Here is a 26,570-nt window from a genome sequence, read left to right on the forward strand (position 1 = left end):
ATACTGTGTTAAGCTGCCATGAAGGTGGAGGATGCTTGACAGGAGGAAACTTCCTGAACAGCCCTTTCAAGAATTCCTTGATTAGCCTATTAGACCACAAGGAAGGGCATCCTGGTGATCTTCTATACCTGGAAATTGCAGCTAGATGGACTTTTATAGATGAGTGAGCCAGTCCTGATCTGGCTAAATGTAGTAAATACGGAAGGATTTGCTCCGCCGAGGACGTTAAGGGATGCAGTGCCTTAGTCATGCACCAACTACAGAATCGCTTCCATTTTGCTACATATGTCCTGTTGGTAGACAGAGCCACAGAACTTTGCAGTATTTCACGACATTCTGGGGTGATATCTAGGGACCGGAATTCGTGCTCAAAAGGTTCCAAGCAGACAATCTTAGCGAGGTCAGTTGCGGATGAAGTACTTGGCCTCTGTTCATGGAAATCAGATCTCTGGTTATCGGGAGCTGTATTCTCGGTTCTACCAACAACTGCAGAAGCTCCGTATACCAGAACTGCCTCGGCCATGCCGGGGCTATCAGTATTATCTGGCAAGGTTCTGCTCTCATTTTCCTTAGTAGTCTGGGAATTAAGGGAAAAGGAGGGAAGGCATATGCAAACATCCCTGTCCATCTGAGGTGAATAGCGTTCCCCCTCGAATCTTGTTGAGGGAATCTGCTGGCATAATGACTGCATTTTTTGTTGCTCTGAGTCGCAAACAGGTCCAGACCTGGTTTGCCCCACACTTTGAAAATCCGATTCAGCTGGATCTGGTTGATTTCCCACTCGTGGCAAATGTCGGATGACCTGCTTAACCGATCTGCTTTTGTGTTGTCCACTCCCGGAACATGTTCTACTTGCAGCGATATTTTCTGACACAATAGCCATTTCCAGATTCTTGTGCCAGAATCGACAAGGGTTTTGATCTCGTTCCACCCTGTTTGCGCAGGTAAAACATTGTTGTTGTGCTGTCTGTCCGCACCAAAACCGCTGAACCTTGGATCCTGGGAAGGAAAGCCTGGAGGCCCAGAAAGACTGCTTCCAATTCCAAGAGGTTGATGTGACGTTTCGCCTCTTGAGGAGACCAAAGGCCCTGAATTTCTAGGTCTTGCAGATGAGCCCCCCAACCTCGCAATGAAGCGTCTGACGTCATGACGTAGCTTGGTGATTGTGGTTCGAAAGTGAGGCCCTTTGTTAGGTTGCTCCTGATACCCCACCATGACATTGCCCGCTTGATCTGATTTGTTATGACCAGCTTGTCGTCGAAGGAACCCTGGGCTTGGACCCACTGCTTGTCCAGGGCTTCCTGTAACGGTCTCATTTGCAACCGGCAGTTGGGGATCAGCGGAATGCAAGAGGACATCATTCCCAGTAATGATTTGAATATCCTGATGGAAGTGAACTTTTTTGCTGCTAGGGATGCAGTCAGATTTAAGATTTTCATTATCCTTTCCTCTGAAGGGTAAGCTTTCAATTCTTGTGTTTTCAAGATTGCTCCCAAGAACTGTAGAACGCAAGTCGGGACAAAGGATGACTTTTCCTTGTTTATCCGAAGACCTAGACCTTGGAAGAGATCCATGCTCATTTGTAGAGATCTTCGCGTTGCTTGGAACGATGGTCCTTTTATCAACCAGTCGTCCAAGTATGGGAACACCTGTAGACCTTGTTTTCTTAAGTGCGCCGCTATAGGGGCCATGCATTTCGTGAAAACTCTGGGGGCGGATTTCAGTCCGAAAGGTAAAACTCTGAACTGGTAATGGCGCCCCTCCACCATGAATCGAAGATATTTTTTGTGCTTTTCGTGAATCGGAATGTGGAAGTATGCTTCCAGCAGGTCTAGAGAGACCATGTAGTCTCCTTTGCGAAGCAGTAGCAGAATTTCCTGCAAGGATAGCATACGGAAAGAAATCTTTTTTATGTATGTGTTCAGATCTCTGAGGTCCAGCACCTGTCTCCATTTCGATGACTGCTTTTTCCTTATAAGGAAAAAGTGCGAATAAAAACCTGTTCCCCGCTGGTTTGGTGGTACCTCCTCTATTGCTCCTTTCAGAATGAGCGATAAGACCTCTGCTTTGAGAGGCGTTAGGTGTTGATGAACTCTGCAAAGGGGTGGACGATTTGGAGGTTTTTGCGAGAATTCCAGGGTGTGACCCTGTGTAATAATGTCCAATACCCATCTGTCCGATGTTATGGACTGCCAATACGGGAGAAACTGAGAGAGGTAGTGGAACTGGTTGATCTGAAGCGGCAATAGAGGCGCCTGCGGAACATCACTGTCTGCGCCCAGAGTCCTGCTTTCCTCTGGCTGCGGATTTTCTCCTTCCCTGCTGCTGGAAGGAAGTGTTTGAGGACCGATATTGTTGGTTGGAGGGGTACTGACGGTAGCCCTGCTGGTTATACGGTTGGTACCGATTAGATTGATAAGAGGAACGTTGTTGTTGAAAGTGTCCTCTGGATCCTCGACCGCGAAAGGACTGATAACGGCCCTGTTGCAATGATCCCAAGGATCTAGCAGTGTCGGTATCTGCTTTTATCCCCTGCAACGCCTCATCAATTTGTTTTCCAAAGAGACTTTCTCCATCGAATGGCATATCCAATATCTTAGACTGGACTTCCGGCCGAAAAGACGTAGCCTTGAGCCATCCCTGCCTTCGTAGGGTTATCGCCCCGGCCATTTGGCGAAAAGCTAAAGATGATATGTCCATTGCCACATCTATGGACTCCGACGCTGCTCTGGCTCCATCTTGAAGAATGGTAGTTGCCTCCTCCTTCTTGTCCTCCGGAAGGTGCGACAGGAAAGGCGCGATGTCCGACCACATCTGTCTATTGAACCGACTCAGCAGAGGCATTGCGTTGGTAGCTTTGATGGAAGCCGCTGCCATCACCGCAAAGCGTTTTCCTATGCCATCCATCTTCTTGCCCTCCTTATCTGGGGGCGCCACGCATGTGGCCATCGGGTTCTTGGAGCGCTTCTGGGCTGCTTGAGTCACCACCGAGTCTGGACGAGGATGTCCAATAAGGCATGCTGGAGCCTTCTCTACAGCGCGATACTTCTTGTCCAGCCTGGGTATGGACGCTGGGACTGAAGCTGGATTCTTCATCAATTTGAGTCCTTCCTCCCAGATAGGAATAGGAATAGCTCTTACCGACTTCCTGGAGGACTCCTTAAAGTCATAAAGGAAGCAATCGTTTTCCTTTACTGGCATAGAAAGCTTGAACCTTGTAGCCGCTTTCTCCATCAGGTCATGAAAGCTGGCTATATCCGCTGGAGGAGAACTTCATTGAGGCAAGGGTGACGCCGGAGACGTTGGAGCAATATATTGGTTCCATTCGTCTCCCACTTCCTCGTCCTGAGCAATTTCTCCTTCTTCCTCCTCATGATCCGACTCATTCAGGTCATCACGAATTGTAATTACGTTTTGAACCTCCTTCCGAGGAGGGGGAGGTGGTTGGGTTATAGCCGCCTCTTTAACAGGTTGAGAGCTTTTCTCAGAGGCCGCCGGAGCATTATCTTCTGGAAAACGACGATAATAGTTGTCTATCATACTCCTTAAGTCGGATATTAAAGAGATTGGTACCGACATTGACTCATCTCGTGCAGGCGTATCCACTTCCTCCTCATCATCATCATAGTGATAGGCCTGGTGGAAAGACTCATATCTCATTTGGCCCCTGACCGGCCGGTCTGTGAAGGCATAGTCCTCCTGTTGATCTTCCTCATCAGTGTCCTGATGCTTAATATAGAGCTGCGAAGGACTGTACGCCGCTCCAAAAGATCCTTCCTCCTCCGATTCCTGGCCATCTAGAATGGTGGAAGGTAGCAGAGGTGATATCTTTGGCGTTGAAAACTCTCCTTTTCTGCTAGTCAACCCCCCCGTCGACGGAGCAATCCTTTTAACAGAAATGTAAGTTGACGTTATTTTTGTTGGAGAAGACATCTTCAATGATTTATCCGCCGTCGACGGGGTCGTCGACGGGATCGTCGACGAAGATCTCGCCGTCGACGAAGACTTAACACACGAAGACTGGTCCTGGTCGTCGACGGAACGGTCGTCGTCGCCATCGTCGACGGAACGGTCTTCGCCGCCGTCGTCGACGATCTCGTCGTCGATCTGACTGGATTTTTAACAGATCTCGTTGACGGAAGCGACGACGGAGCCCTCTTTTCTGAGGAAGGCTTGAGAGGAGTTGGAGGGAGTGAAGTAGAAGGTTCACCTTCCTTAGATTTTCCTGCTTTTTGCCTCACATCTCCCTTTTCCTCAGAGGACCCTCTTAACTTCTTAGAGGAGTGTCCCATGGCTTCTCCTTCAGATTCGGAGTCATGAACCTTCCTTTTCTGAAGCCATATTAGGAGGCGCCCTTCCCTATCCCTCAAAGTTTTGGGAGGGAAGTTCTGGCAGTACTTGCAGTCCTTAGGGATATGCTTGGGGTACAGGCAGTACAAGCATTCCTTGTGAGGATCCTCAGAAAAAAGCCTGGCCTTGCCACAGGATCTGCAAGCTCTGAAAAGACTCTTCTTAGAGCTTTCAGACATCGTGACTGAAGTAATTCCAACAAGAAAAAACAGTACCTGAATCCAGCTGACAAAGGTCAAAAGTTCAGTGAAGAGAGAGAAAAAACCGAGCAGAGCTCAGGGAGACTCCTTCTCACACGAAGGCGGTTAGAAATCTGAGGTATGGTGGCTCTGCTGGGAATGGTGTAGGCTGGGGCTGGTTGCTGATTGGCTGTAGTTTGGGCCACCTAATGAGGAGGAGAGGTTACCCTCTGGTTTCTCTACTCTATGGTTTCAGGCAGTTTTTCTTCTACTGCTATGATTATTATTTACCGGGAGACTCCAACCATGACGACGGGGAAGATACAAGCATGTGAATCTATGAAAGATTGAATACTGGAGAAACTTGAAATCCTCGTAACTTCGGCCAGCAACCTCCGATCGGCCCAGGAGTTGGACCGTGGGTGGTCAGTCGGTATCCCAGTAGATCTATAGGGTCAGATCAGGGCGCATCGATGGTAATCAGGATCCCTAGACGGATAATAGCTCCGGGCAGCAGGAGCCTCACGACAGTGCGGCCATTCTGCAGTGCGCCCTCTAGCGCCCCCAATCCTCAGATTGACTTCCCTCACTTTAGCTTCATACACTCTCCTCTGAGGGGATGTCATCCCTCTGTGAGAAGAGGCCTGAGAGTCATTGGTTTGAATGGATCTGTTAGAGCCTCTGGATAGAGACCTAACTCGTCCATTCCCAATGTTAAGCTGACCTGAGAGGGGCCCCAGGGATCTCCTAGTACCATTCTCATGCCTGCTTAAGTTGGACCTGTTGAGTCTCCTGACTTCTACCTGTCCCTTGTCTGCCTCATCCCCTGACAACTCATCCTCATCCTCATCCTCAGCATCATCTGCCTCCTGGAGGAGATGGTCATGGTTATCAAAGGGACCCTGTAAGGTGGGCATATTCCCTTCTGGATGAGAAGGATCTGTGTTAGCAGCCCTCCAATCATCACAAGTCTCTAAGAGACCAATCAGAAAAGGAATGGTAGGGTTTGAACCCTGTCTTAGTTTCCTGGAGGTACACACTTGTCTCATCTCCTGGAAGCTAAGTGCAGCATATCTGGAAGGGACCTGTGGAGGGTCCACAACCACGAGAGGGGTCTCTGAAGACTCTCCGAGGTTAGACATGCTTCTAGTGTGGTGTAAGTGATGCACCTACCTACACTATTTGTTTGCCTACTGATCCCTTGCTAAGAGTTGTAGCCAAGGTGTGCTAAGCCTTGAGGAGCTACAACAGCTGGTTCAGTAGAACTCAGAGTATTCTAAGCTAAGTTATATGTACCTGGAGTACTTATGTGATCTTTCACAAGATATTCTTAGGATAAGTGTGGTAAAACAACAGCAAGCTCAAATCCCAACCGCTGCTCACCAATGTGAGAAGTTGGCCTGATATATAATGATCACTATTCTAGTGAGCACTTTGTATCAGTCCAAACAACCCTTATGGTGATTGGTTGTAAGTCAACCTTATAGACCAGCTATCCTAGTAGCGTGGATACGAACAGTCTTCGGCTAAACTCTAGAGGGCGTGTTAAGCCAGCTGTTATACCATCACATATACCCCTTGAACACCAAGTGAAAGGACACCACACAAGTGTTATGAAAATAAACAGTGTATTTATTAGAATCACAACAGCCCTGTACTCTTTATGAGGACAGGGTACTAAGCACACAACAAAACTCTTACGAAAATACTTGAGTTCGCACAATTTACACAAATGCCCGAGGGGCACGGAAAACCATATACTACAAAAGTGGAATGCCAAATTACTAGCAGGTAAGTACTGTACTCATAGGCTTTGGAATCGCTAGGACTTGACTACTGAACCTTCAGATTACTAATAGGAGGCCTAGGGGACTCGGGTGCAGAGTGTGCACTCTCACGCGTGATGCGGGACAAAGTCTATGGGAGCTAGTAAAAGCAAAGTTAGTGTTCTCGGGCGAACCCAACCTGGTAGGAGGAAAACTAAAGTGGATTCTGACCCTTGGATAGTGAGGCTATGCTGGGGCACCGAAATGCCGAAGTTACCCAGCCCAGGGGCTGCAGCTGCATAGGTCTCAAAAGACGTCGGGAATCCTCGTAGACTAACCAGGAGCCTGAAGAAAGAAGTTGCTGGCAGGCGACCAGTGAAGATTGTTCGAGTGATCCAAGCCTGGAACGAAGATGGATGACACCTGAAAGCAGAGGGGACCAAGTTCGTGACTACTAGCCAGTAGTCAGGTGGCACCAGGAGGGCACCGGATGGTAGTCACCTCGACTAGGTGAGTGGGCGACGCTGTGCTCTGCAGATCTCAAGGACCAGGAGGCGTTGTCGGCGACCAGGATGGAGGTGCGAGCTGTCCCACGATGGATGATGCTGTCGACGTCGCTGGACCCAGGATTGGGGCAACAAGTCTTGGCAAATTCAAGCCCACGCGGTGGACCTAAAATGGCGTCTGGTGTGGACCAGGAGGGTCCGGGGTGCTCCTCTTTTGGAGGGGAGCAAGGGCCAGTCTGGAGCAACCAGACCAGCAGCAGTGATGTCATCGGGCGTCGTTCAGGCGGCCACAAGCCAGCGGGCTAGTAGCCAAACAACGCGGTGAGCAGCAAAAGCAGAAGGGCCCCACGCAGATCGTGGAGATGCTGGGAGGCTGGACTTCGGTGCTGGAGCTGCTCAGGGTCGGGGATTCTCGGACCCCAAAGCACTCACCAGAGGATCCCTCGGCAGTCGTGCTGGAAAGAAGTCGGGCAGTCTTGAAGATGGCCGGTCCCTCGAGGTCTCGTCGCACCCACGGTTCTCAGCTTAGCTGTAGAGGTGGGTAGAGGTCAGAGGTGCCAGGGAAGCCGGTTCTCGTCGAGCTGGGCAGTCAGATTCCGGAGGAAGGACTTGCAGCAGACCGCAGTGTTCTTAGGATGGTGCCTGCGGATGCAGGGTGACTACTCCTTAGTCACAAGGGAGAATCTTGAAGAAGAAATCTTGAAGTCCTTTCTTAGAAAGTCGTGTCTTGATTCTAAAGATGATCTAATTTGGAAGGGTCCCCGCTCCTGCCTTTATCCTAAAGAAAGGGGTGGGTACGCGACTAGGCCCTGCCCTAGGGGTGGGACCAGGAAGGCGGGTGGTTACACCCCTCTCCCATGCCGGACTTTCCCCAGGCCAGGGGGCTGGTGTGCCCCTGGAACTGGTTCTAGCCGGCAGATGCGTAGTGAGCACCGGGGTGCCACTCAGCAGTCACCTTCCTGTAAAGCCCTGCCTACCCAGGATACACAAAACCCTGTCTGGGATGGTGCTAGCACCGCCCCTGACAGGAAACCCTTTGTCCAAGCTCTCCTCGCTGGAAGGACTCCCAGCAGCAGGAGGTCAGACTCGTGTCTGTGGTGGCAGCATCCATTTTGTGGAGCTGAGGCCTCGTTTAACTTTAACCGGGGTTCACAGTTACATACATGTCGTGTCCCTCTAGAAGGGTGGAATGCTAACCCCGTCGCCAGAATTGGCGAGGGGTTAGTATTCCAATTCGTATGACACCTTACTCGACATGTTTTGATAAAGCAATACCAAAGATAGCATTTAACCGCGAGGATTATAATGCACTTGAGAGTATATGGTATGCGTTATCATGGAACAGCTATTAGGACTTGGTTCCGCAAGCTGCAAACGGGCTCAGCTCATGCCAGAGCACCATTTCACACGATTCCAAGCACTCTGCCTTCAGGATTGTCAAGGCCTGCCATAGGAGTGACTGATAGGAATCTGTGTGTCCATTTTTAGGGTTAGATATAGGTATACTATATCTAAAGCAAAGGGTGATTACACCACCTTGCCCCAGCTGTCGTGCAGCCAGTTGTGTCAGATTTAGATGGCCATCCAGGGGTGGCATAATACATGCTTCAGCCCCTGGTAGGCCCTGGGTACACCTATGCCCTGAGTTACAGGGTCTGATAAGGTGGCCCAGTACCAATTGGAAATGTACCTAAGGTACATGGAATCCATTTTAGAGAGAGAGCAGTAGGCCTGGGGTCCTGATTGGCAGGGCCCCTAGTCAACTAAGTCGGAAAACCAGCAAAACACCAGGCAAAAAGTTGGGGGCAACCATAGTCAGGTATCCACCTTCCTACACATCCTCCCCACCTTTTCACACATCCATCATTCATCCATGCAACCTTTTATCCATCCATACATCCATCCACCCTTCCTTCCATCCATCCATCCATCCTTCATCAGTGCACCCATTCATCCATCCACCCTTTCATCCATCCATCCATCCTTTCATCCATTCATCCATTCATCCACCCTTTCATCCATCCATTCATCCTTCATCCGTCCACCCTTCCATCCTTACATCTATACATCTTTCCTTCATCCATCTATCCTTCACCCATCCAACCTTTCATCCTTACATCTATACATCCATCCTTCATACATCCACCCTTTCATCCTTCCATCCATCCTTTACCCATCCACCCTTCCATCCATACACCCATCATTCATCCACCCATCTTTTCATACATCCATCCATCCATCCATCCATCATTCATCCATGCAACCTTTTATCCATCCATACATCCATCTACCCTTTCATCCTTCCATCCATCCATCCACCCTTTCATCCATCCATTCATCATTCATCCATCCACCTTTTCAAACATCCATCCATCCTTCATCCCTATATCCATCCATCATTCATCCACCCACCTTTTCTGTGCCTCTCTCATGGGGGGGGGGGGGGGGGGGGGGGGGGGGCATCTTTTTCCTTCTTTCCCGATCATGAGAGGGCATCTCTGTGCCTCCCTGCTGGGGGCGGGGGTCGTGTCACGGGACCCACAGCTCCAGGCGCGCAATATCCATTGACCTCAAAGGGCTACACTACAGCCTGCTCCCCCAGCCCCCCTCCGGCCCCCCCCCACCCTCCCACTTCCCCTCCTCCCCCAACTCGAAACGGCTTCAGGGACACACACAGCCACACCTTGACAGGTCTTTAAAAGACCTTTTACTTGCTAATGAGGCTTTGATGTTTTTCACACCTAGGTGTGAATTAGGCCTCCACCGTGAGCACCCTCGGTCAGCCCAAGCCAGGAACTGCACTCTGACAGAATCTGCGACCCCCTTCCAAGGACTCCACGACCCCCTGGGGGTCGCGCCCCACAGATTGAAGGCAGTTTCCGTATCCTTTTTCATCTTCTCTAAAGGTGTATCGACTATGGGCCCACAAAGATGCTCTTGGTCAAAAAGCTGATTAAGAATAGCAGACTGCTCTTCCTGTTTGAATCCGGAGATTCAGAGCCAAGTGTGCCTGGTATTAATAGCCAGAGATGCAATATCAGCTGCATCAAGCGCACATTTAGACAGATTGAAGACCTCTGTTCTAGGGGAAGATAATTGCAAGGCCGCCATGGACTTGGCAGTTTCCGTATCCTTTTTCCATCTTCTCTAAAGGTGTATCGACTATGGGCCCACAAAGATGCTCTTGGTCAAAAAGCTGATTAAGAATAGCAGACTGCACTTCCTGTTTGAATCAGGAGATTCAGAGCCAAGTGTGCCTGGTATTAATAGCCAGAGATGCAATATCAGCTGCATCAAGCGCACATTTAATAGATGTATTTGTTACTAATTATCCCTTCTGTATTAGGTCATTAGCTTTGTCTTCATATTGGTCAGGAAGATTTTGCATAAGCTTTTCAAGCTCATCATAGTGAGCTCGGTCATATCTGGCCAACAAATGAGTCAATAAGCTTGGATTCCTTATCAGGAGGAGGGGTGTTGCCTGTGCTTTGTGAATTTTCCCTCTTGCGTGCAGTAGACACCACAAGAAAATCTAAAGGGACCTGACCCTTAATGTACACCCAGTCATTGGGAGGAGCTTTATTTTTTTGGTCTACACTGGTGTAAAGAATCCTGGCGGGGTAATTAAAAACTTCTGATGCATGTTTTAACATTGGCAGGGTGTGCGTAGACTTTGTGTGGGTACAAAAGTTTCAAATAAAAAGTCTTCCTCTTAAAGGATCAGAGTGCAACTGTACCCATGGTAGTGAGCAGCTCTATGTATTAGTTGCGCAAACCCAATATGGTCATCTGGTGGTGATGGCCTAGAGGGATAGAGGTCCGGGTCATTGTGTAGGTCGGGATCTGTGTTATAATCATCCCAAGGATCTTTATTGTGTGGGATGGTATGTGCGTCATCATCCCTATCTGGATCTCCATCCCCACCCTCATTATTATAATCATCTTCATCATCCTGTGGTTGAGGTGAAAATGTATGTTGTGGGGAGTGTGCTGGAAAAATTAGGAGATTTGGATCAACTGGAGAGGATAGAGAGGTGGAGAAGTATTGGTGCCTTTCTCCTTCCGCTTCATGGGTATTTCAGGGTCTTCTGAAGTGTCCAATTTTCTCTTTTTCGGAGGTTTGGCAACAACTTTACCAGTTTCTGGGTTAATGTACAGAGTATTTTGCTTTGCACCCACACAATAGCCCTTACCAGACTTTTTGGATCCAATGTCCTTTGTCAGTGCTGAAGACAGATTCAGAATGTTGTTTAGACCGTGTCTCGGAGGCTTTTTATGGGGTCTTAACAGTCCTTAGCTTTTGGCAAAGGAGTTTGTGGCTCCGAGACCTTTTTCAGCTCCTAAGATTTTTCGGTTTGGTGTTGAGGCTGTTTTCGGTGCCGACGAAGAAGGGCATGGCATCTCTTTGATTTTGGGCTACGGTGCCTGTAGGAAGGTGGCTACCTGACTATGGTTACCCCAGATTTTTTGCCTTGTGTTTAGCTGGTTTTCGACTTAGTTGGCCTGGTTCCCTGCTAATCAGGGCCCCAGGCTATCTGCTCTCTCTGTTAAATGGATTCCATGTACCCTAGGTGCATAACTAGATTGGCTTGGGTCACCTCATCAGCCCCTGAACAGAGCACTATAGGTGCCCAGGGCATAGGTGCATCCAAGGCCTACCAGGGGCTGCAGCATATCTTTTGCCACCCCTGGCTGGCTATCTAAAATTTACACAACTGGCTGATCACTCAGCTGGGGCAAGGTCGTGTAATCACCCCTTGCTTAGATCTAGTATGCCTATATCTAAACCTATCTGGACACGTATAAACCTGTGAGTCACTCCTATGGCAGGCCTTAACAATCCTGAAGGCAGAGTGTGTGGTTTAATGTAAGATGGTGCTCTAGCATGAGCTGAGCCTGTCTGCAGCTGTCGGGACCAATTCCCTTAGCTGTTCCGGGATAATGCCATACAATATACTATTAAGTGCATTATAATCCTCGCGGTTATATGTCAACTTTGGTTTGGCTTTATCAAAACATGTCGTGTAAGGTGTCATACAATTTGGAATACTATCCCCTCAACAGTCCTGTCGACGGGGATAGCATTCCACCCCTCTAGAGGGGACGACATGTTACTTTTGCTAAAACGCGGTTGATTTTAAAAGGAGCCTCAGATCCACAAAATGGATGCTTCTGCCACAGACACGAGTCTGACCTCCTACAGCTGACCGAAACTCAGCCCGGGAGGCCTGGACAAAGGATTTCCTGTCACAGGAAGGTGTCACACCACCCCAGACAGGAGATAGTGGATTGTAGCAGGGAGGTTTGAAAGAAACCAGACACTGCCTGGGGAGCACAAGGCTGCCCCTTGCATAATCCGGCCAAACCGGTTCTGGGGCACACCAGCCCCAGTCCCAGCGCAGCCTGGATCAAAGGAAAGGGGTGTATCCACCCCCTTCCTGGGCCCCACCCATAGGAGGGGACCTAGCAGGTAATCCAGCCCACCAGATTCGAATAAGAGTGGGAGCAGTGCCAATGCAACTCAGATCATCCTGAATCAACTTTAAACTAAGAAGACGACTGGACTTCGACATTCTGATGAATAGAAGACTGAAGAGCATCTCCCTTGTGGCCTAGGAGGGGCCACCCCGTGAACACAGGCACCATCCAGCAACTCGACGTCTGCTTTGCCGCCGCCGCCTCCCGCCGGAGCCCGAGTGCAGAGCCTGACAAGACCCAGACTCCCAGACTTCTCAAAGCCCGATCCACAGTCCCTGCAAAGAAGGGACCCGTGGAGGCACAGAGAGACGTGGGACCGGACATCTTGGAAGACCCCTGAGACGCTGACTGCGCAGCACCCGAGGCACCCTCGACTCTGTTGTTTGGGGTTCGAGAAGCCCCACAACCGAGCAGCATTTGCACCAAAGATCAGCCCTCCAGCATCTCCACGATCTGCGTGGGGCCCTTTTGCTTTGTGCCACTCGACGCGCCATCCCGGCTACTTGCCACGTGGTCAGCGGCCATCTTGGCGACGAAACCTACAATTTACACTGCGGGTCTGGTTGCTCCAGACTTGCCATCACTCCTGTAGAAAGGAGCACCCGCTCTGACCTTGCTGGTCCGAGTAATAAGCCTTTTTCACTTTCTGCGTGGCTTTCATTAGCCAAGGCCTGTTTGCTTAAATCAAGTTGCCGACACCGCCATCAGCTAGAGCCTTCGTGGGACAGCTCGTGATCGACTTGTGGACGTCCTTGACCTCTTCGTGTCTACGTGGCTGCAGAGAGAAGCAACACCTCATCACCTGTTTGCACCCGACTTTGCCTGGTTCCAATCTGGTTCCACGGTGGTCACTGGTCAGTGACTTTGAACATTGTCCCCTCTACTTTCAGGTCTTCACCACTTCAGATCCACCGGACACTTCTCCTTCACATCGCCTGCAGCATCTTCAGCTTCAAGCACCAAGAGCCTGTGCGTCAAAACCCGACGCCACTTCGACCCTATGCACCCGCTTCCTGTGGGTGAGGTAACATTGCAGCGCCAGTGTTCCCACACTGGTACACACCTCTAGGGTCTGTGTCTAAAGTTTGGATCTTCTAGGTTCAGCGGAAGTGTCCTTAAACTCTATTTGTGTAACTTTTACGCACCATTGACATTGCATTGGTGCAAGCCGCAATTTAAGTGCTGCACCCGAATCCCGCGGACTTTTCCCGACTTCAGCATTGCTTGTCCCGACTGCTCCCAGCGATTCCCTAGGCCCTAGGCCTAACCACTGTTCGATTGGTATCTCTTATACCATTTTTTTAATATATGGTTTGAGTGGCCACCCACCCTCATCCATAATTGTGCAACTTTGTATGTTATACTGTGCTTTTAATTTAACGCTTGTGCCCCGTTGCTCATAAAGAGTACTGGGGATTAATTTAGAAATAAACACATATATTTTTATAATATATACTTGTGTAGTGTCCTTTCATTTGATATTACAGGATTGTATGTGGTAAAACAGCTCGCTTAACACGACCTCTTAAGTTAAGCCTTTAGGCTGCTTAGTCCATGCTACCCCTAAGATAGCTTGTCTAACAAGGTTGACTTACAACCAGACACCATAAGGGATTGTTTGGACTGATACAAGGTGGTTCCAGAATTGGAAACATCACATATCAGGCCAACTTCTCACAGTGCTGAAGAAGATTTTTTGGCACCAGAATGGGGTTGGATCAATACCGACCCGGAAGGCTTTTCTTTTTGTTTCATAGCCGGGCCAGAGGAGGGGGCATCTGAAATGTGTTGCTGGTGTCGACCTGAGCCGGGGGCAAAGGTGTTACCGAAGCCTTAGTTGTGGTTTTAGTTGGGAGAAGGGTTTCAGTACGCACAAACTGCTGTGCCGGGGTGACTCATCTTCGATATCGGAGTCGTCAGTTTCGGAGACGGAGAGGTCTCCATCAGCTTATTGCTCCGGCTGGAGATTGGAATCTGCTCCGAAGATGTCCGGAATCGAGCTGCTTCCGCAAGACATTTCGTGGCGCCGGGCCAGACGGTTTTCTTCTACCTGAAAGATGAACAGGCCACGCAATTCTTGTATTTGTGCTCGGGGAAAGGCAGAGTTTACAAACCTCTTGTAAGTCCGTGTGTGGGAACTTCGCACCACACCCGGGGCATTTTTTGAAAGGAATTATTTCCATTGACTGCTGGCGTGGTCGGCGCAGATAGGCCCAATGGCCCACGTCGAAGATAGAGGTCGAGGATTTTATATATTCTTAAGATATGCATTGAAAAGGAAACGTGATCGAGACAATACCGTCGAGCGGTGAGGGATTGCGCGTCGAAGGGGGTTTGAAAACGACACCGACACAGAGCGCAGCAAATCACATCCGAACCTGATAGCGGAAAAAAAAATCTGGAGATGGAGTAGATGCCCATGCGCACTATCGTCCTAAGGAGGAGTCACCTACCTCATGACTACAGTGTTATCAGTTTAAAGGTAAGAATTTAGGTTCTGGAGTTGGTATTCTGGGGTTGGAACCAGGGTTCCCGCAGGGTCAAGGAAACACTCTCAAAGCACCCTCAGCAGCACTAGGGCAGCCAGGTGTGGAGTGTTAAGGCCCAATGTTATCCAATGGGGGATATGGGGCCTCCGGTTGGTGGCTGCTCAAAAGCAGGCCACAAGGCTGAGGGAGCAAAGCTCCTGGTGTTCGGCTCAGAGCAAAGGGGGATCCAAATTGAGCACACAAGGTGCAACCACTGTAAGGGACTAGTAAATGGTACCCCTGGTACCTAGGGCAAGGAGGGTCCCCAAGGGCTGCAGCATGTATTGCGCCACTGTAAGGGACCCGTTATCACAAACATGTAAACAGCCATTGCAGGCTGCACGCCATGGTGCACAGAAAAGTAAAAACACAACATAGCACACCTCCTGTGCGCCATGCCTGCAGACAATGCGTGCAGTATACGTAAGACAGCCCGAAAGCAGTGTAGACATATCTGCAAGAGCAGATTTGCCCGTGTGATGTCTAAGTCGATTCTTAGATTTTAAGAAGTGAACAGGGAAGCCATTTTGAGAACGTGCTGGACACTAGTGTTTACAAGTTCCACAGCTACATGATGGCTTCATTGAAACTAGGGATATCTGGTATCAAACATCGCGTATTTATAAACCCACACTGATTCCAGTGAGGGATTTACTTCAGATTTAAAATACCTTTACTTAGATAATCAGGTCCATTTAAGTGGTAGCTGCATAAAATAATGTAAAAAGGAAGCAACACAAAAAGCAATATCGTCGTAAACATCACAATTCAGAAGAGGTTGAGACATCTATGGTGCATATCGTGATATTGTGAATTAGGAACTGTCAAAAGTCAAGACATTTAGCAGAGTAATTGTGCCGAATGCTAATAACCAAACTAAGTACTTTTCCATTTGCACATTACAGATGCCTTCATACTGTGGAAAGAGTGCAAGGAGACACACTAATCTACTCGCAATGATTCTAGTGCAGCGGTCATTCGAATGAAGATTCTAGAACCAAGTATAATGACATTTCATCACTGTAAATATACTTAAAGGAGAATTGGTCAATCTACTAACAATAATACTAGTACAGCTATTGTTTATTTGAAGCTTCTAGAGCTCAGCATACCCACATTTCATCACTATAAATACACTCAAATAAAGGATAATTGGTCAGAGACCAGTAAAACTAAGCTAAAATGCCAGTTCATAGAGTGCCTCATACTATTACTGAAAATAAAGAGATGGTAAAAGACAAAGGTTACCCCCCGCATGATACCAACGGATTTCACCTAGCACCGGGGTCAAACTGTTTTAATGTTAGCAACTGACCTACAAAAAATGGAAAGTGCACTAGTGAAACAAAACATTTAGCCCGCTGACGTCCATTGTGATTTTGAGCTTGCTCACTCTGCAGACATAGGGGCAAGATTGATATTTTGGGTGCACACCAGGATAATACCCTTAGAACCTTAGAGGGATTGGGCATATGACGGAGTTCCTTAACAATTTGGCTGTACTGTCTAAAAGTGTTAGCAGAGTAGTGATTACTTGTGGGTGAATGTCAATCAGTGACAGATTTATTAATACATGCACCCAGATGGCACCTTAGAGGTGGCCCCCGAAATCCTACCAACTACTAGTATACTGGCTGACTAGTGTAGATCAGCCTGCCACCACAGAACAGTTTCTGGCCCCCAGCAGGTAAGAGCCGGTGATATCTGCGTACAAAAACAATGCCTACTCCGGCCAGAGGTGTTGTCACCTCCTTCAAGCAGGATGGCTAAGTGATCAGCTTCAAAGGCCTCAACTGCCTTTTAATAGGAGACCCAATGCTTACCCAGACAAGGAAGCGCCACGGCCTGTCTCTGGCACATTTGGCACAACGAAAGGTGGGAAAATTAGCTAGTTAGGAGGCCTCTTTCCCTCTCAGGCTAGTTGTGGGAATCTGCAGTTTTGTTGCACTACCCCCCGCCCCCGACTTTTTGCATGGTCTATGATGCAACTTTGACTGATGTGTACTGGGTTCCTGCTAACCAGGTTCCCAGTACCAGTGTTCTTTACCTAGAGACTGTACAATTGTTAACCCAATTAGCAAAACTTTTAGCACCCTCTGTAAGTCCATTGTAAACGGTACCCTTGTACCCAGGGCCCGAGGTACTAAAGAAGGCATCTAAGGGCAGCAGTACAAAATGAGCCAAACTAAGGCACCTGTCACCAAGCAGATTCAAGAATACCATTGCAGGATGCGTGTCTACATGTCATGTAATATTTTTAAGTCACCCATACAGCAGGCGTGACAGCCCAAAGGCATGGTGCTGAATAGCACATGTGTGGGCATACATACATGAGTTGATTTGCTCCTGTGCTGGTCAGTCCTACTACTCTCAGTACAAGTGACCAGGGAAGCCATTTTAAAACAGGTGCTTTACATGGATGAAAATGAGTTCCACAGCTACATGATGGCTTCACTGAAAATAGGGATGTTTGGTATCAAATAACTAGTATTGACAAACCCACACTGATGCCAGTGTTGGATTTACCAATACATGCACTTGAGGACATGCACTTGAGGGAACCTTAGAGGTGCCCCCTGAAAACCTACCAGGCTCTGGAGTTCTTACTTACTGGGTTCTGCCAGCCTGCTACCTAAGACTGTGTTCTGACCTCCTAGGGTGAGACGTTTGCTCTCAGGAGACCAGAACAAAAGCCTGTCTGGGTAGAGGGTTTAACACCCCTTTCTACAGAATGACCTGCAGATTAGCCTTCTTTGGATGGCAAGCCTTAAAGGGCTGCAGCCTTTGAAATACAAATCTGGCTCCCCGTCACAGGGGAGAAAGCCAAACCCTTTCTCCAGGACCCCCTTGGCACCTGGACAGGCAGGAAAACTAGCCAGTCAGGTAGGCCTGCCACCTCCAGTCTAGTAGGACCCTTAAGGTGGGCTACTCTGAAGTGAGTGTGATTTATCATCTTTGTGATGGCATAAGGAAATGGTTACTTAACAGTAGGATTAGTTTTGCAGCTTGAGCAGTTTTCTGAATTCAAATGCTGTGCATTATTCCGCTATCTAGTGGTTGGGATGGGAATAGTCTTCTGTTGCTTTAGGCATTGTCCAACACTATTTGGTGGTAGATCCAAACCTTGAAGTTCCTGTGCGTGTTTGCCATCTTCAAATTCTTTTTAATCCCTTTTTCTCGAGGAAATGTTTTAAATCCTGTTTTCTCTAGTTATTTGGTTTCTGTGATCTTATATCCCACCCATTAGCATTCCTCCTCTGACTGGAGGTGGATGGGTCGCATGTGAATCCAGAAAACTATTCAAGCTGCAAAATTACTTCTACTGGTAAGTAACCATTTCATTTTAAAGAATGAATCCTTTTCTGGATTCACATGCTGTGCATTAGATTATGAAGTAGTCTCCTCCTCCGTGGGGTGGCTGTAGTAAGAGGAGGAAGACTTTGCGAACAGGGGTTTAAGTACCTTTGGTGCCACTGGAGCTTCCTTAGTCATCTGTATATTCAAGCAGTAATGTTTTGTGAATGTGTGTGGGGATGCCCATGTTGTGCCGCAACACATATGGTGTCTATTGGCACATTGGCCATGAAGGCTAGGGTTGCCCCCTTTTCCCTTGTTGATTGGGCCTTAGGCTGTGTGTTTAGAATTTTCTTGCTGAGGCATAGCATACTTGAATTGCCTCTACAATTCAACGTGCAATTGTCCCCGTTTGACACGGGTGCTCACTTGTTGGTCCTTGAGTGAGAGAAACGAACAATTAATTGCATTTACGGAGTGGTTTTGTCTCTTATAGATAGTATCGTAAAGCCCTTCTTACATCCAGGGTATGAAGGCTTCTTTCTAGTCGTGTATAAGGATTTTGTAAGACAACTGCTAGCTGTATACTTTGGTTCATGTGGAATTTGCTTACTACCTTTGGTAGAAATTGGGGGTTTGACCTTAGGATAACCATGTCCTTGTAGATTTGCATGTGTGGTTCCACAATAGTTAACACTTGTATCAACTTACTCGTTGTAGAGATGTTATGGCTATTAAGAAGGCAGTCTTTCTGGTATTGTATTGGAGTTCTGCTTAATGCATGGGCTCAAATTGTCCTGTCATTAATTGTGGGAGGACTGTGTTTAAGCTCCACATCGGGACTGGAGCCTTTCTTGAAGGTGCAATCCTTTTGGACCGCTCAAGGAATCTTTAAATGACTGGTGAAGGCTACAATTGCTGCTAGGGGGCACCTTGAGGCTCGAGTAGTTGATATTACAGTTAAGCAAGTGTGTCAGATATATGAACACTGTTTCCTATGTGGAAATTGAGCTTAGGGTATTGTTTCATGTGCACCATATGGTGTACCTGTAGGAAGCAGGCTCTATATACATGTTGGAAAGTGGATTATTGGTAGGGGCAAATGTAGATCTGTCCCTGGCAATAAGGCAAATAACAGTATAGGGCTCTGAATAGGTCTTAGAAAATTATTCCTATGCTCAACTCTTAGTAACGTTGCTGCGAGAAGGCAGACTTAACTTCAAAGACAGGTATGTAAAGCATTTAAAAACACCAATTCAGTAAATAATTAAGGCACAACACAAAATAAAAATGCAACACAAATTTATAACAAGCACTGGCGTTGCCAATGGGTCTCGCATTAGGAAAGTTTGAGCTATTGGTCTTGTAAATGACACTTTTTATTTATGTGTTAGTTTTGAAAATAGCTAAATTAATAGCTTTGTCATTTACAATGCCAATAGTTATAACTTTTGCAAATGTGACACCTATAGCATTTGTAATGCAACATGTTTTGTATTTATGTGACTTAGATGTATTGATATTACAAATAACAATGTCTCTTAATTTTTTAAAATAATTAATACTTAAATAAAAGTGATTGTAATTTATAATGGCAATAGCTTAAAATTTTGTAAATTATTTTTGTGAAGATTATGTTCAGTGTAATTTATTGTGACGAAAATCCAAGAACAGAAGTGAAATATTAACATCTTTTTGTGACATTTGTAATAAAGCTTGAAACATTGAGAGAACATATTTGAACCAGTTGTTGTTGAATGGTTGCACAGATTGATGCTGTGATGGTGCGAAGTGATGTTGTGGTGACGACGAGTGATGTTGTAGCATTCAGTGATGTGGTGGTAGCGCATAGTGATGGCACATACATATATATAAATGCACATACATATATATGTGCATATGTGTGCACGTAGAGGTAGTGAGAGGTAGAGTAGTAGAGTGAGTAGTAGAGAGTATTAGAGTAGTACAAAGTTAGTAGAGAGTGAGTAGTAGAGTAGTAGAGGGTGAGTAGTAGAGAGTGAGTAGTGGATAGTAGAGAGTGGTAGAGAGTAGTAGAGTGAGTAGTAGAGAGCGAGTAGTATTGTAGTAGAGGGTGAATAGTAGAGGGTGAGTACTAGAGTAGTAGTCATTAGAGAGTGGATAGACAGATTGAAAGCGTGGATGGATGAGTGAAAGAGTAAATGAATGCAGAAAAGGTTAGATTCCAACAAACTTAAATTACAGGAGTGCAAATAGACAAAGGCATATTATTACTTTAAACAAAGTGGGCAATGCGATACATTAGTCATGCGCGTCACTTCCCTGGGACCTCAGTTGGTTCATCCCAGCACACAACTACAGTACTGTTCTCTTCCTTCACTGCAGGATCACAGTCTGCTGCTGTTCTCCTTAAAGTCATTTTAAGGAAGCGGACGAGTGTTTATTGGAAACTGGAGTCTGTGCAAGGAGAGGGGAATGGAAAGAAGCAGGCTCTATTATGTATAGCTTAGCGGCCATGCTGGTAAAGAGACTAGGAAGAGATCCGTTGCAGCAGGAGCTGCCTCCCAGAAAGTAATGCTGGTAAAGAGCTAGCAAGCAGACAGGAATGAATGAATGAGTAGGATGGGTTAGGGGAGAAGAAGAAACCAACACGACTGCTTGGGGTGAGGGGGTCTACTTTCTCCTGACAAAGCCCCTGCTAAGGTCCGTACTGTTATGTTCCAAACCTGTTCAGCATGGCTGTCGACTCTACTCTGATCCCCGGCTGAGAGTATACATTGAGCCTGTCCCCTTGGTAGAAGACTGAAAAATGTACAGTGCACACATACCGTTTGAAGTCCCTCATTAGCCTTCTCAGTGCTGACGCACTGCTGATGATTAAAATAATCCTTTAAACTTTCCCTAGTGCAGAAAAGACCAGTCTTCCTCTTAACAACCCGGAGTACAAATAACCTCAAGTAACATGCAGCAACACCGAAGGGAAGCAGAAGATTCGACACGATGAAACAAAATCTTGGTGTAGCTAAAGCGTTTAGCCTGCATTACTGGAAATAAGTAACTAAAGCGCACTACCGCAAGATTGCAAATAAATTAGCTCTACTGAATGTATTTTATAAAAAATAAGGTTGTAGCAATTCTAGCGCATTATGAAGCATTTGTCCTTACACTTAAATTAATACCCCCCCCTCTACTTCGATGATGGTACATCCCAAAGAACACAATTCGTAAGATTACGTGAGGCGCTCCAGAAACGGCCGCTGCAAAGACATTAAAGTTAGTGTAGCGACACACTAGCGCTACTGAATGTGTTTTAAAATCGTTATATAAGCCCGATGCCGCGAGCGTGTCCCTCCATTGAGCGTGCACATATAACCAAAGCCCCAAAAAGTAACAAACATTTGTAGTTAGACATTACCCAAAAGTAAACACACTGCACAAAAAAACATACCTTTGGTGCGTCAGTATCCTAGCTCCTTGTATATAAAAAAAACAGGAACTATAAGCAAAGATGGCCAGCTTGAGAAGTCAGAATGCTCTGCAAACACTGGGGGCGTGGGCTGAAGGAGGCCTGATGGAGCCCGGAATGTCAATGTATTTGTCATGCTGCGCTGAGGGAAGCTCCCCTTCACGCCTCTTTCACAGCCAGGTGAATGACAATAGAAGTTCTTGTGCTTTTGCTCAGTCCCCACCCTGCAAACGATCAGGGGGGGAGGGCTGCCAAGTTGAACTGGCAGTAAAAGGGCTCTTCCCGGAGGACGAGGAAGGAAACAAGCCACAGGTGCTGCTTATTTATCTTATGTAACACAACTAAATTCACAACCTCAATCCATGTTGTGCTCTGCACCCCAAACTGAAGAGACTCACGGCATCATGCTAGCCAGGACCCAGTCTCATTAAAGAACCGCCGCCTGGTTCAGTGGATAAGTTACATGCGGTTTCATCTGATTTCAATATCCACTGGTTTCTGGAACTCTGCTGAGCTGGCCCGGGTAAGCTTCCAGTTGTATCGCAGGACTGGTTATTTATTGCGTATTTATCTTGTGTGACGTGCGTCTGGAGGGTGCAGTACAGACGGGTAGAATGACTTTATTGGCATTATTATACAGTGCAAACACGGCCTAAAAGCATCGTAGCACTTTAAATGAGCACTAGTCACATTACACAAGTTCGGATTCATTTATTTGTTAAACACCGGGAAAATAAGTGATGTGCCCAGAATCACGCCAGGACCCAAACCTGGTTCTCCAGTTCTAAAGTTGCATTAACTGCTCTAGTGCGGCTCGCACAGTTAAGCCCCTCTGCCCTTGATTCTAACGTAGTTACTCGTGACCCTGGTGAGGTTAGCCATAGAGCTGGCACATGCGCAGTCGTACCCCCGCATCCCAGGAGATCTCGCGTGCAAGCCAACAGCAGTATATATTGCACTGCAGGGTGGGCGGCAGTATGTAATGGGGGTGGGGGAGGAGATGTGGGGCTTTCAGTGAGGTGCGCCAAGAACCTTCGATGAGGAATCTCTAAGCCACGCATGTGGTATTGATAGCAGCGCGGAAGACAATTTAGAGCCTAGATGAAATTTCGGACTTTGCATTTTGATTACAGAGCAAGTGACGAGGGTGCGTTTTTAGGACGCTCCTCTGTGAAGTAAACCTCCTAGTGGCACATCTAGGTTAAAAAGAAAGAGTGTGTTCTAACACGCGCAGTGCTTGTTGCTGCCTTCAAGTCTAGGCGCTCGCCCTTTGGTGAGCTATGGTGAAAGGGCTGCTCAGGACTACACAATTTGTTCGTGTGAGGAGAACGGTGGCATTACCCTTGCACCGGATTTCGAGACACAAGCACAGGTCTAGCTGAAAACTGACTGGATTAGCATAAACTGTACAATTTCTTATTTGATGACGGGTGGAACGAATTTGCTTCTCTTTCTGGCATGCAAGTATGTCATAGATGATGACAACTTCAGTTTACTGCGTTTCGACGTCGTGCAAAAACATGTTTTGGGCAGTGTTTGAGGGTGTGGGGTGTTAGGGGAGGAGAAGCTTGTTAGGGGAGAAGCCGCAGAGCGCACGCTGGGCGAAGCCCTTTGATGTGCTGTGCGGCCGTGAATGTGCGTGCTTGACTGGATTAGCATAAACTGTACAATTTCTTATTTGAAGGGTAGCTGCGCGCGGTATAAGCTTAAATAAATAAAATAAATAGATAAATGAAGACGGGTGAAACGAATTTGCTCCCCAAAGATTCTTTGGAAAGACAAAAATGTGAAAGAAGTTTAATGGAAGCGTTTTAAATAAAAGAGGTGAGGTGATGGGAAAAGACAAAAGGAGGAGTGCTGCTACGGCCTGGGGGAAGCTGGCTGGGGAGGGGGAGGAGAAATGAAAGTAAAGGCTGTGTTTGCGGGGAGAGAGAGGGGAGGTGCTGGTGTGGGAGGAGTGCTGCTACGGACTGGGGGAAGCTGGCTGGGGAGGGGGAGGAGAAATGAAAGTAAGGCTGTGTTTGCGGGGAGAGAGAGGGGAGGTGCTGGTGCTGGGGAACAGAGTTTATGGCCCAAAAGCGCGTGCCTGTGGCCACGTGAACGTAAAGAAAACCGCAGGAACGAAGCCCTTGGTTTGACGAGGATTTTCAGGACATGAATTCTCGCTCCGCTCAATGCGCTTGCGCGCATTGATAGGTCGCAAGACCTAAAAAGGGGTAGTATTTGTATCTTTTAAATGACACCAAAAATGAAAACAATCCGCGGTAGGGAACCAGAAATATGACTTTCTAAAGATTAGTCACTTTCTAGTGCTTAGAAGCCAACAGTGCCCCTTTCAGTCATTTCGTTTTCTCTGACAGGGATACACCTTTACAAATTGTTCTGGGGAATTTCTCACCACTCCGGGGCAGCCTTCTCCAGCAGGCGGGGTCCAGTTAGAACTCCATCCTGAAGTTCTGCTTGCGGGTCTCAAAGTATCAAACACACGATCCAAGGTTCTGGAATCTCCAAGAGGATCCTTGAAAGTGCGAAACTTCAATTCCGCAATCCACTTGAACAAAACCCTTACAAATCCACTGGCATTCCAGGCTGGAAATTCTTTGGGATGTCTAGGTGAGCTCTGTTAACCTGTAGCTTGCAGGGAGTCAACTCTTTAGTTCTTTTACAGCAAGGTAATCCACAGGGCCGTAGGTTCAGATGGTGCAGTCTTCAGAGGGCAGGCCTTTGAAATTGCACTTCAAAATTCTCAGCATGGCAACGTCTTGCTTCCTTAAGTTTCAAGCAGCAGATCTGGAGGGCTCTGCCCCTCTCAGAAACTTATTTCTAGCTCTCTGGGTCAATCAGGAGGTCACTTCTGACCAATGGGAGTAGGATAACTCCTCCAATATAGGACTACATCCTGTGGAGTGTGGCATTATTTTGTCCCAGAGTGCATCAAATCTTCCAAATCCATAAGGGCGGATTTTCCAGCAAGGAGGTAAGAGCTAGCTAAACACACCCCTATGATGGCTAATCTACAGACTCTCCCTCCTGCATCTGCTCAAACCTTCCTTAATCCTACCATCTGCCTAAGGTGGGAAGTTCAGAGTTATAAAGAGCCAGCTTCCTACAACTTGTTTTAAAATTCTAACAAGAAACAAATGCTCAGCCACAGGGGTGTACTAACAACCGAGCACTAAAAAGGTGAATTGATAGGACAGTTGTGAAAGAGCAATCTGTAAAAACGCACTCACCTGGAGCGTGACCTGTGGTGCCGCCGAGATCTGGAATGAGGAGGTGAATGTGACCTTGACCTTGACTTAGAACGTGATCGAGATCTGGCCCGGGGTTTCTTCTCCTTCTCTTTTTTAATACTTTGCTCTGGGGATGGTTCTTGCTTGATGTCTGGGGTAGGTTCATGTTGCATAACTTTAATAATGTCACTGAAAAATTGAAAGCTAGATATGAATTTCACTTTAGAAAAGGAAAATCTAGTGTTCTTCATACTTGTAGTCAGGAATTTTGCAGTTCATTTAACTTTTTGTTTCTTTCATACACTGTTCTATCACTACAAGCTAAGGAAAAATGAAGCATGCCAACATTGTGGTTCCTACAAACTAATACAAATAAGTTAAACAAATTTGTACAAAAATGTTACAAAAACACAAAGTATCATATTTTGTCATTTCATTTAGGTGTTTAAAGCCCAATGTGAAAAAGTGCCTTTTAATATGGGCAGCCCCCACTTTTGTCCTGGACATTCATGTGATTTTGAATGTAGTGCACAGGGTCCCTGCCAACAGGGTCCCCTGTGCCAGTGCTTCTTCCCTTTTAACATATTCACGATTAGTGCATTGGGCCCCTGTAAGTCCCTAGTAAGTGGTACCCAAGGAAGATAGGGTCTGGGAGCTATAGCGGGTCCCCAGGGACTCCCTCACTAGGACCCTGGCACTGCTCTTGCATGCCACTGTAAGGTGAAAAACGAAAAAGTTGACATTGCTGTAGGAAGCTGGCTCTGTATATACTACACCAAAGCGAGCTATAGTGTGCACTGAGTCCAGTGGAACCCTAAAGGTAGGCAGAGGTAAAGTTAGATAGCACATAACTCTATTTGTGGTAGTGTGGTCGAGCAGTAAGCCTTTCTCGGAGGACAGTGTTTAGCATTTGTTGTACACACTCAACAAATGAATTCACACATTCAAAGACTGAACTTCAGACCAATTGGTTTTTGGATAAAACTATTCTTTTAGTTATTTTATTTCCTAGAACCAAGCAAGCCTGGCATATTTCAGTAATTAATAAGTACTTTGCAGTAAATATATAGATTGTAGCAAAGTTTGGATTGCAATTGTAAATGCACTTTGTTTTGACTTACAGTATTGTTTGAGAAATGCAAAGCTTTGTAAATACAGTACACATACTTTATATAGGATCTGGAGTATAATTATAGGTAAGTTACTTTTGAGATTACTTTTCTTACACAGTGTAGTATGCCTGGATACTACGTAGCATACCTGGATATTACGCTGGGACATTAAGTAAAGTAAACATGTTTTTGTTAGTTAGTACAATTTTAAAGAATTTCTTTAGGTTTTTAAACTCCACAATAGTGTTATCGGTTTTAGGGTATGTATTCAGTAGTGGGAATTGAGGATCTGGGGGTAGACAAAGGTGTCCCCCAGGGTAAGGGATGCACTTGTTACACCCTCGACTGCACTAGGGTGGCCGGGTGCAGAGTGTTGAGGCCCAATGTTATCCAAAAGGGGGATAGGGGGCCTCCGGTTAGTGGCTGCTGACGAGCAGGCTTATTTGTTGTGGCAGGAAAGCTCCTAGACTTTAGGTCAGGGCAATTGGGGAAACAAGATAGCACCAAAGATGCACCCTCAGCGACACTAGGGCCGCCGGGTGCAGGGTACGGTTTCGACGTCGGGCGCGACATTACTTCGAGAGGTAATTTAAGATGATGGGGGTTGGTTAGGCGCTGTTGGTTTGGCCACCCAAGGCCACCCAAGGCTATGGGGCATCGAGTGCAGGGGTGCCTTTTA

General features: G+C 47.0%; 1 protein-coding gene across 3 annotated transcripts in view; it reads right to left on the minus strand.

The window, feature by feature from the left end:
- SRRM1 (serine and arginine repetitive matrix 1) overlaps nt 1-26,570 on the minus strand; it is a 605,541-nt gene that overhangs the window by 477,836 nt on the left and 101,135 nt on the right. For all 3 annotated transcript variants that reach the window (XM_086956396.1, XM_086956395.1, XM_086956397.1), the window contains exon 7: nt 24,780-24,968. In XM_086956396.1, the coding sequence (XP_086812522.1) occupies nt 24,780-24,968 (189 nt within the window). The remainder of the gene's footprint in view (nt 1-24,779; nt 24,969-26,570) is intronic.

The sequence above is a fragment of the Lissotriton vulgaris genome, chromosome 2_1 (genome assembly GCF_964263255.1).
Source record: "Lissotriton vulgaris chromosome 2_1, aLisVul1.2, whole genome shotgun sequence".
In the NCBI taxonomy this organism is placed as follows: Eukaryota; Metazoa; Chordata; class Amphibia; order Caudata; family Salamandridae; genus Lissotriton; species Lissotriton vulgaris.